This window comes from Tyto alba, unplaced genomic scaffold (genome assembly GCF_018691265.1).
Source record: "Tyto alba isolate M040663 unplaced genomic scaffold, T.alba_DEE_v4.0 Super-Scaffold_13, whole genome shotgun sequence".
Classification (NCBI taxonomy): Eukaryota; Metazoa; Chordata; class Aves; order Strigiformes; family Tytonidae; genus Tyto; species Tyto alba.
The window spans coordinates 143,768-154,506 of NW_024881275.1; the positions used below are offsets into that span (position 1 = coordinate 143,768).

The 10,739-nt window shown below is 52.6% G+C and overlaps 2 protein-coding genes across 6 annotated transcripts in view; one reads left to right on the forward strand and one right to left on the reverse strand.

Moving 5' to 3' along the window:
* The window catches only part of FRMPD1 (FERM and PDZ domain containing 1), a 44,183-nt gene extending 38,246 nt beyond the window's left edge, over nt 1-5,937 (forward strand). For all 5 annotated transcript variants that reach the window (XM_033008271.2, XM_033008246.2, XM_033008279.2 and 2 more), the window contains one exon: nt 716-5,937. In XM_033008271.2, coding sequence (XP_032864162.2) covers nt 716-3,063 — 2,348 coding nt within the window. In that variant the 3' untranslated portion in view covers nt 3,064-5,937. The remainder of the gene's footprint in view (nt 1-715) is intronic.
* Nucleotides 5,337-10,494, reverse strand: TRMT10B (tRNA methyltransferase 10B). The gene is made up of 8 exons (XM_042787944.1): nt 10,292-10,494; nt 10,115-10,223; nt 9,910-10,034; nt 9,230-9,382; nt 8,434-8,512; nt 7,512-7,579; nt 7,076-7,199; nt 5,337-6,058 (listed from the first exon to the last, which is right to left on the reverse strand). The coding sequence occupies exons 1-8, from the start codon at nt 10,448-10,450 to the stop codon at nt 5,952-5,954; spliced, it is 924 nt and encodes a 307-aa protein (XP_042643878.1). The 5' UTR covers nt 10,451-10,494; the 3' UTR covers nt 5,337-5,951.
* Between the last annotated feature and the right edge of the window lie 245 nt (nt 10,495-10,739).

Here is a 10,739-nt window from a genome sequence, read left to right on the forward strand (position 1 = left end):
ACATTCTTGTTCCATTTACCCTCAAGATCAGAAATAATTTTGGGGTCATGGGCAAGTCACATAACTGGGTCAAGGAGTCCTGTGGCTGAGCAGCTCCCTGGTAGTTGCCTTTTCTCAGAACGGAGAGGATTCGTGTTTCTGAAGTATTCAGCTCTTTCAACATTGGCTGAACTTTTTAAGAATTTGGTTAGTGTAGTTAAAACAATTTTGGCTTTTGCATTCATGCATGGTAACAATACCATGTTCAGGCACAAACCTGTAATCTCTGGAAATGTTTATTGTCTAAATGTCCAGGCTGAGAATTTCTGATAATGCTTCTATTCAGTGTTGATAAATCTACAACTGTAGACAATGTTCTCTGTAGACACTGCTAATATCACCAAATTTAACTTGAGAATTATAGCTGTACCTGCAGTCAGATCAATGAACAAGGGGAAAGACTATCTAGCACCCTTCATCACTAGTCCTGGACTTCAGTCTTTGAAGCCCCAGGCCCAGACTCTTTATTTTTCTTGAGATAGCTGATTCCAAGTATGTGCTTAATCCATAACGTAAGAGACGGTTTCCTTTGGCACTTAGGAGTCAGGCTTTGCTGCCAAACGTTTATGTCTGCAATTGCAGGACCTGTGTTAAGAGCTTTTTGGCCTACTGCATAGATGCATGGATATTCTGTGCCTGGGGCTATTTCCTGACTTGCATGTTTTTTTCTTGACAGGAGGCTGCAATACGACATCTCAGGAGGGTACAGACAACAACCCCTTCATCCTAAAGAAACCGAGGTGTTACAGCTTGCGGGAAAACCTGATGACAAGGCAGACAACAGGGGAGAAACACAGAAGGGAGAAGGAGCTGACACATGCCAAGAACCTGAGGAAGAGGAGATCTTTCCTTAAAACTGATTACACCTCGCAGGTGACTTTCCCTTTGGCTTTGCCAGGCTCTCTGCAGAGCTACTCCTCTTGGCCACCTCCCCCACCACTCCTTGCTCAGCCCCCCACTCCACCCTCCCCAGAGAACATCAAGAAGGATGCAGAGCTGGGACTTCCTGCTGCCACTCAGGCTCAGAGAGACACTGCTAGCACAAACCCATCCTCTGACCTGATGGAAATGGAGCCTGACACCATGGAAACAAAATCAGTGACTGACTCGGTGGTTTATTCCATTTCAGCTGTTCGCCTGCAGGGTGACCAGCACAGGGAGGAGAGCGCAGGCATTGCCATACATGTGGACAGTGGCCTCCAACCTGCACATGCTGTACATCCACCTTTCTTGTCCCTGAAGGATGCGGTACCCCTTCCTGGGGGCCAGAGCAGAGCTGCCTGGGAAAGTTCCTCTGTGAAGACAAATACTGGGTGGCCGAATGAGGAAAGCTGTGTGGCCACCAGAGGCTGGCTGGCTCAAGTGGCACTGGAGGAGGTGAGGGAGGTGATGGCAGCCCAGCACAAGGCTGGTGATGTACCCCCATTCCTGGACCAAGAGGTGACCTGCCCTGCTGACGAACACACACTGCCACCATCAGCTCATGGCCCCAGCATAGCTTCTCCCCACGTGGTGGACCAGGACCAGGAACTGCTCCCCACTGCCAGGAGGCATATAGCCTGTGAGGAGCCTGTCCCGATTCCCTGTGAAGAAGAAAAATCTAATTGTGACAGCTGTGCTGAAAACAGCAGTGACAGTGCCTTGTCACAGGCAAAAAGCAGACAAGTGATAAACAAGGAGGCCTTACGGAAAGTGCACAGTAGAAGTCACGTGGGTTTTCCAGATGCAACCCAGCTCTTAACAGATTGCAGCAGCACTTCAGGGATTGTAACTCGCCTCTCCTGGCTCTCATTTGGGGTGAGGACAGACCTCATACCACCCAGCTCATCTCAGGAAAGGATAGATATCTCACTAGAGCTTATGGCCTCTCAGAAGAGCAGTGGATGCCTGGGGGCCGATGCTGTCAGAAGGGAGATACAAACATCCCTAGCTGGACCACCCTATGAGAATGAGTTGGTAAGCAGCCAGGAGCTGGATGAAGGAGAGCCCAGAGAAGACACAGGAAAGGTGGCTCACAAACAGCTGTGGCCGGTTCAGACTCCTCTTCCCAGAGAACAGGCTACTGAGGTGGAGAAAGAGTCTCCTCTGACTCCATCTCTAGGGCTTTCCACCTCCTCAGGCCCAATTCCTTTGGGCTCACTGGGGAAAAGAGCAGGAGACCAGGGGGCTTCAAAACACTCCTTTCTCTGCTTTAACCACAAGAAGGATGAGCAGACCCCTTCTGACCCCATCATGACCAGGTCCTTGGGTTTTTCCACAGAGAAGAAGAAATCTCCACCACAGCTTGGGATGGACAAATGCAGCTGTCGGCTGTCCTATATCAGCTGCTTCCACAGGCCTGATGACAAGGCAGAACACGAAACCACAATCCCCATGTGCAGCACAATTCTTGGGCCCCTCACCACCCCACCATCCAGCAGCTGCAGTCTTCCTGGGACTCCTGTGAGCAGTTACCCAGTCTCCATTGCTAGGGATGTGGCATGGTGGGATCCTCACGTCCAAGCCCTCGGCCAGCTGAAGGACCAAGCACATATGAGCCCTGCAGATTTCTCCTGCTTCCTAGCCTACACGACAGAGCTGCAGGAGGTTGTGGGGAAGCTCTCTGGGAACCAAGCAACCCACCTGCAAGATCAATGTGCAGAGCAGGGTGCTGAGAGCAAGGGTGCCCTTGGCTTAGCCTCCCAGGACCTGCTGTCCAGTTGCCAGGAGCTCCTGAAAACAGAGCAGCCCCTCAAAGAGCTGCAGGGTGTTCTGAGGGTGACATTTGATCACTTGGTTCAGCTGGCAGTGGCCTGCTTCCAGGTGACGCACTGCCAGATGTGCAGGCAGAGGCAGCAGGAGCTTGGGTCTGCGCTTGTGGATGTGGTGGATACCTACCACCAGTTTGTGCAAGCTGTTCACCAGCAGCTTTGCAGGCAAGGCTGTCCAGATCTGGGTGCCAAGCTCCTCACCCGCCAACACACAGCCCTTACAGCTGCCATGTATTGTCTCCTGCAGCAGTTCAGGGTACCCCCGTTGCTGTGATGGGGCTGTTTGGTGGCACACGAGTGCACTGGGTGGGGAAGAGCCCAGCCATATTCTCTGTCCACTACCAGGCTCTCCCCCACAGGATGTTTAGCCCCACAGCTTCAGAATGGTCATGGAAGGACATGTCCATGCGTGTCGGCTTAGCTCCACCAAGAGCCACCCTGTCTAGGGGTGGTCATGGGGCAGGGCATACTGCCCTCCAGCCTAGCTTTTGTGTAGTTCTGCTTACACAGTTTGTATGTAATATGCAACCTCTAGAGAACTAAAATGGCTTATCTATTGTGCTTGGGGCTTGTCCCACATCTCCCAAAGGCCTTGCAGGTGGCCAGTCTCAAGGTATTGTCTTGGCTGCCTTCTGTTGCCTGTGGAGAGAGACATGAGCCTTTCAGCCTGCTTTTCTTTCTGCTCCTTACTCTCCAGGCAGACTCTGGTAGAGTGACATCAAATCCCATCCAGGCCCGATGTGAAGGAACCAATGCTGCTTTGTCCACCTTCTGTAGTGGAGGGTGTGTCTAGATGTATAAAGGAAACCTCTCTGGGAACAAAGCTATGCTATATTTAACTGCTTTTTCTTGCAAGGTCAGGAGAGGTCTGTCCCAGGCAAGGGAGGCAACACCATATTTCTGCTTGTCTGATGTGGTTTGTGTGTCAGCCAGCTCTTTGATTTCCATTTGCTGATACTTGAGAAAGTCCTCAATTAACTCCTCCCCCCATGCTACTTACGGATCCGTGTCTTCCAGGAGGAACAAGCAAGCCCTGAGACCTAAATGCCACCTTCAGAGCTGTGGAGATGATCCATTATGCTGGCCTCCCTAGGAGAGGGCAAGCCTTTTTCCCAACCTCATCAGTAGCTCTGCTTCTACCATGTACAGTACAGCCCTAGCTAGGTATGAGCTGTTTGCCCTTAAAGGTCATCTAGCTGTGCATCCCTGTTGAATCATCACTGCAGTGCTGGAGGCATGACCTCAGGGCCCTCTGAGAAAGAGGACAGAAGCATGTCCCCGACTGCTGCTGTTTAACTTAGTGGTGTGTTTGGGCCCAGCTGGCTTTCTCTGAGGGATGCCTGCAGCAGATGTGCTGTGTGACGAGCTGTTGATGCAGCCGAGCATGCTCAGGGTGGAGGGGTCTGCAGCAGGGGAGCATGGGTGGGCCACAAGAGGTGGCCAGCTCTGCCCTTGCACACTGAGTCTCCCCAAGCACCAGGGGAGCATGGGGCCAGGATGGTCCTGTGGCTCTAACATCTGCAGGAGGCCACCTCCACTTCTGTTCATTCTTTGATGCATCTGGAGGGAGTAAAAGGCAAGTCCTTGCAGCTGCTCTAGTGTGGAAGAGGATGACTGGCACAGGAGTGCGGCAGCACCCCTGAGAAACCTCCCTATCCGGGCAGACTCCGACAGCCAGGCAGACAAACACCCACAGGAATTGGGCAACCTTTACCACCCCCAAACCAGATCCCGTACAGCTGCTACTCTCACTGTGCCTACAGGCAGCAAGCTAGCTAACCAAGGGCAGTCTGCTTTTCTGGCCACACAGGGACAGGTTGGCCAGAGTACCTTCAGCCACTGGGGAGGTGAGCACTGCCAGGTGTTTTGGGCGAGTGTATGCTGCTGCCTAGCAAACTCGGGCTCAATGAGACAGTTAGTCTCTTACGCTGAAGCCCACATGCAGGCCCTTGACCACACAGCAACAGCTGATGAGCAGGGGGATATGAAGAATAACTGGAAGAGCACGGGATGCTGAGAGAGTCTGTAGGGCACAGCAAAGCACCAGGCACCAGCAAACACAAATTCAGCCTATGTGGGGAGCAACACCCTGTGTCCACCAACAGTTGCTGCTGCAGGCCCTACTGCCAGTCTTGTGGACACTGAATGCCGGGTGGTATAAAAAGGTTCTTCATCTGCAAGAGAACTTAAACACATAAGCAAACAAGATAGGTAAATTACCTCAGAAGACCTTCAGATTCTTCCACTGGTGTTTAGCCATTGTCATGGCCTGGGAGGCTTGGTTTTTTTTGTTTTGTTTGGTTTGGTTTTTTTTTTTTTTTTATGGGTTTGTTGTTTTTTTTTTAGCAACAAGGGCTACAGTAATTTATCAACTTAGATGTATCAAAAATGCTTTCTGCTGTGTCTGTGAAATACATTACTGCTCTTTGTGCAGGGCACAGTTGACTCCTAGGTACCTTCCCAGGAGGAACATCAGGGTTAGTGGACTTTGCATGTCAGTGTGTGATGATATACCATGCATCAGTAACTGTAAGGATGCAACAGGAGTTTATGAATAAACATTTTATTTTAGATTAGATGCACAGAATTAGCTATAGGCTTCAACAACTCACCAAGTCTTCAATTCAACTGGTTTAAAACCGTTAGGATGTTGTGCACCTGGGAACTGTTTCTCCCTTGGGGAATCACTTCCTGTCTTGCATTTCCCAATTGGAACAGCACTGTCCTTTTCCATGGGAAGGAATTTTCCTCACCAGTTAAGTTTTGCAGTTCTAACTTCACCTTACTGCTTAATCAAAAGGAAAGAAATACCTTAAAGCTCTCTTCCCTGTCTGAGAACAGTAGATGCAGTAGTCAGAAACACTGTAACAAGCATCTCCAGAGAAGCAAGACTGAATTCCTGACAGCTTTTACTTGATCCCAGGGCTCCATCAACTTTGTTTTCTATTAAATGGGAAAAGTAATTTCCAGCATTGTACTGCTGAGGTAGAATGCATCACTTGCAACAAGGTCCTTAAACAAGATTTAAGCAGAGCCATTTTCTCTATGCACATCCATACTGGTGCCTCTGCTTGAAATTTGGAGTTTGCCTCTCATCTGCACAGCTCCATAACACCACAAAATAAAGGTCTCTTGTGCGTTGCCATGATGAGGTATTTCCACTTATTTCACTGCGTCGGGTAGCACGTAGCCTTTTCCAGAAGAAACTCCAGCTTTCAAGGCTGCTGGCCAGCTTCGGGTCTCATAGTAAGTTGATAAGACATCAAAGACTGTCAAGAACAGAGAGACCTACCGTGCTGTGATACCAGTATCAATAGCAAGCTCTATAATATGCACCCCACTGGCTGAAAAACGTCAGGATGAGACGTTAGCATGGGGTTGGCATTCCCTCCAATTTAAAATCTGATGAGCAAATGTTTGAGGCAGCTCATCTAGGAGCAGGGGACTATTTTGAATATGACTTTGGGGAGCTATGGCTAGGAAAAGCAGAGGCTGTGTCAACTAAAGCAAGATGCCCCCAGTCTGACTAACCTGTACTTCCCATCTGTGCTGCCAACAGCACACCCATGGTGGGTCACTCCTACTGTGCTTCAACCATGGCTGCTCAGATGCTGTGTCTCCACATCAGGACTCCCTTGGGACACAGTGGTGTCTAGCAGCTATGCCTGGTGCTCCGCAGAGCCCTCCACCACCACCTTGGCCTTGTGCTGATGGAGATGGTAACAAAGTCCTCATGCCAGAGGTAAGAACCTACAAGAGCTGGCCTAGGACATGACCCCTCCGTAGTCCCTAGCAGAAAGGTGCCAGACAGCCCACTGAGGCAGAGGAGCATGGGCACATCCACTGATGTGACCAGGTGGCCCAGCCCATGGTTATGACTTCCAGCCATCACAGTGGTACAGCACACCAGCACCCCACCCTGTTGTGAGCCCTGCCTTGATTGAGCCCAACACAGGCCTGAGAATGTCCTCCCTTGCCTGGGACCTTCTGTGACCAGTAGCAACAGCAACCCCCTCACATTTCCCCACACTGTGTTCACTGCTTTGTACAGAGCAAGAGTGATGCAAGTCCTGCTCCCCTGAGAACAGGCTGATGCAGAGAAGCACACAAGTCCTTTAAGATGGCGGTAGCAGGGATAAAACCTAGTAAGCAAAACGTTTGCTCCCAGTGTTTCCCCATTACTCAGGACTGGGCCTCCACTCTGCAAACACTGCTGCTCCCCCGCTTGATAGCTCCCACCCTCTCTCCAGCCCAGGCAAGTGACAGGACACAGCTCAGCCTCTCACCTTGATTAATTGCCAGTGTCTCCGAGTGGTAGTTCTTGGTGTTAACAGTTTTCACCATGTACTCACGAATGGGGAGGCGGGCTGTTTGCAAGGACTGCTCTTGTGCCCTTTGCAGCGTCAGCTTCTGTAAGGGAAATAACAAGGTGTCCAGTGTGTACAGACTTGCCCATGCATAGCATGCACATCATTTTGGGTACAAGCAGCTATAGAGCTGAAAACTGTCCTGGGGCTCATTTCATGCAGACTACTGCAGTCTCTCTCAGCCTGGTGGTAGACCCAGGCAGAACCTTGAGGGAAAACAGATGGCAGCACAACAGTGATGTCCCAAATCAAGGCAGCAGCAGCAGCAGCACTGGTTGCTACCAATGGGCTGTCTCTGCTCTCAGGAGAGAATGGGGCAGAGAGCACCTTCAGGTTCTGACAAGCTACTACCCACCTTATGAATACTTTCATCCACCAGGCCTCCGAGGACATACACTTTATTTGGCTCAATATCTTCAAGGACTAGAAATAAGATAAGCACATGCTCAGCATTGTACAACAGTAAAATCATGCACTACACCATTCTCCAAGCAAGACCCCAGTTCCATGGGAAAGCTGTGACCAGTCACCTTTCACCCCGAAGCCTCAGACTGTGCAGAAAGCTGAGGCTTCAGAGACAGAACTGCCTGCCTGAACCCGCAGGTAGACTGAAAGGGGGAGATCAGACACAGGCTGAAAGCACATAGTGCTAGAGATACCTTACACTGCTCCCTTTAACCGCTGCCTGTTCTGAGATGTGACTAATCTCATCAGTCTGATCCCAATCTGCTCTGCAGATGCCTCCCCACTGTCAAGGTCACCTACTAAAACCTTCCTCCACCCTTAACAGATTCTTTATCAGAATAAGGCACTTGCATAAACCAAAAAAGGGCTCTATATCCAGGGACACATGTGGCCGTTAGAAATGGAGGAAGAGAAGAAAATACAGCAGCAAATTAAGCAATAAAGGGAACAGTGTAGCTGCTCCATGATTTCAGAGAAAGATATAATTTAGACTGTACCCAAAACTGCCACAGCATCCCCACTTGGCCACCTCATAGTATTACAAACTGCAGGGGGTCTACACAAAGGTTTTAAGTTAAAAGTCTGCTGCAGATCACACACATAGCCCTGAGTTGAAACCTCATTCCCTGTCAAAACAGACTGAGAAAAAAATGGGTTTTAGCATCAGATCAAAGTACACAGTACATCTCATGCAATTTGAGACACTGAATGCTTGGAACTGAATCACCTGAAGTATGAAATAGTGTCAAAAACTTAAAAATCAACCTCTTGCCCTATTGTCCCCCTATGCCTAAGACATGTAAAATATTTACCATTCTCAGAATCAGGAGTGAGATAAACAATTGCATCTAAAGGAAACAAGTCCAGGTAACTTTCTTGAGTTGTATCCATCTGAAAAATGCAAGACAGTGACAGAAGCAGCCCATTAGCCCAGAGTCCATCTGCCAGAGCAAAACCCACTCTCAGACACAAAAAAAATACTGGAACTGCCTTAGGTGTTTAAACTCCTACAGATAAGACTGTTGATTTTTTTTTTTAAAAACAGAAAATGTTTTTATATGAGCACTGAACAATACATGTGTCAAAATCAATTAAATTCTCTTCTCATCAAAATCCTTAGATGTGTTTTGAGGAAGGGAGAGCAGCAATAAATACCTAGTATTAAATGAGATTGTAATTCTTGAGAGATTCAGGAATCTCCACCTCAGGTGGCTTTCTCCCCTTCACTGTTATCAGGCACAGCCCTACATGTGCTGTCAAACACACCGCTCAACATCGCTGCCATAACTTAAGTAACCAAGCTTAAGCGTCTGCCTTTTCCCAGTATCATGGGTCTCTTTGCAGAAGTAACATGTGGAGAAGGAATTCTCCTGCAGGCAGGAGGGACACAAGCTCTAACCTGAAGGCCTTGCACAACGCCCCATTATCTGTCAGTTCTCAGCTTCTGCCAAGGGGCAAGAAAATGTGACCTTAACCACTGTTACTGAACGGCATTCCCACACCACTCAGCTCTCACCCGAGGCCACCTCAGCCTGTCTTGGGTCAACACTGAGGGCCAGCACTGGGGCTGTAGGGTGCTACAAGTCTTGAAAGCACTGTGGCGCTTACCAAATAATTGGAGAAGCCGTCATTCATGCGAAAACACTCCTCATAGATCAACGAGCCCACCACAAACTCCGTCAAACAGAGCCAAAAGGGCTTCTCGGCCCGCCTGTTTGCCCCGTAGAGTCTCCTGATCTGGGAAGCGAGGCGGCTTGTTTCCTTCCAACAAATAACAAGCACAGTGACCCACAAGTCTAGGGGCAGGGGGTAACACGGCTCCATTCAGGGCCTGCAGACATCCGTGGTGCCCGTGTTACCATCTGGTTGCTGAGTCTCTGGACAGGCTCTTCCTGGTGAGCTCAGCTCAACTGCGTCTGTCTGGGTCTCAGGGAAAGCCAGAGCTGGGTGTGCACCCAGCCAGTGCTGGAGACCAGGCAGCCACGAGCAGGCACTGGGTGGAGGGACCAGCAGCCCCGCACCGGCTAAGCTCAGGAGAGCTGCTGCGTGCACCCTCACACAGCCCAGTTCCTTGGAGTTCCCCAGCACAGCTACCGCATACCAGTGTCCTGCCTCAGCCCCCGCCTCTCCCATGGAAACTTTCCAGAGCAGAAGCGGAGACGGACAGACAGATGGGAAAAGCAGCTGCCAGGCTGCGCTGTGGCTATGACGGGACACATCCCCAAGGTCTCCAAGAAGTCTCCGGGGGCTGGAGAGGGACCGTGCCGGCAGGCAGGGACCGCCCGTACCTTCTCGGTCATGCAGCCGGCCACACCGAGGTCCACGCAGAGCCGCGGCCCCGACTCCCTGGCTCGCAGCAGGCGCTCCTTGGCGAGGGCGGCCGGGGCCCTCCCGCCGGCCCGGCCGGCCGGCCCTGCGAGAGGGAGCAGAGAGAGGGCAGCGCCGGCCCGGCCCCCCAGCTCTCCGGCGGGGCCGCGCCGCGCCGCCTCTCACCTGGGCCCTCGGCCCGACGGGCCCGGCTCCTCTCCCGCTCCTGCCGCCGGTTCCGCCTCTTGGCCGCCAGCACCCGCTCCCAGCGCCTCCGCTTCCGCAGCGCGTTCCTCTGGGGGGGGCACCGGGGCTCAGGCCCGCGGCCCCCCCCGCCGCCCCGCCGCGCCGCCCCGCACTTACCGAGCACCGCGCCGCGCTGCCCGCTCGCCCCGCGCCGGGACCGGGGCCGAAGGCCGAGGGCTCGATCCGCAGCAGGCGGAGCGCCTCGCAGGCTGCCGTCGCCTCCCCCTCCGACTCGGCCGACGAACCGCCGCCATCAGCAGCGCCGCCGCCCGCCATCGCCACCGCCCGCCCCCGCGGGTGGCGGGGCCTCAGCCGGGAGGGGGCGGGGACGGGGGCGGTCCCGGGGCGGGGTCAGGGGCGGGGCCATGGGCGGAGGGCGTGTCCCCGCGGCAGCGGCCGGGGAACGTGGGGCGCGCGGGGGCGGGCGTGGCCGAGCCGGGGCCGGAGGCGGGGCCACCCCGCTCCGCGCCGCTCCGCATCCCCCACTCCGAGCTGCTCCGCTCCGCTCCGCTCCGCACCGCTCTGTACACCCCCGCACCGCTCTGTACACCCCCGCACCGCTCCG

What these genes read in the sequence shown, in the direction of transcription:
- TRMT10B (XM_042787944.1), bottom strand. Translation starts at nt 10,450, where the DNA reads ATGGCGGGCGGCGGCGCTGCTGATGGCGGCGGTTCGTCGGCCGAGTCG. An exon ending in GCAGCGCGGCGCGGTGCTCG is followed by an intron (nt 10,224 to 10,291) that starts GTAAGTGCGGGG and finishes TGCCCCCCCCAG; the next exon opens with AGGAACGCGCTGCGGAAGCG. An exon ending in CCGGCTGCATGACCGAGAAG is followed by an intron (nt 9,383 to 9,909) that starts GTACGGGCGGTC and finishes ATTTGTTGGAAG; the next exon opens with GAAACAAGCCGCCTCGCTTC.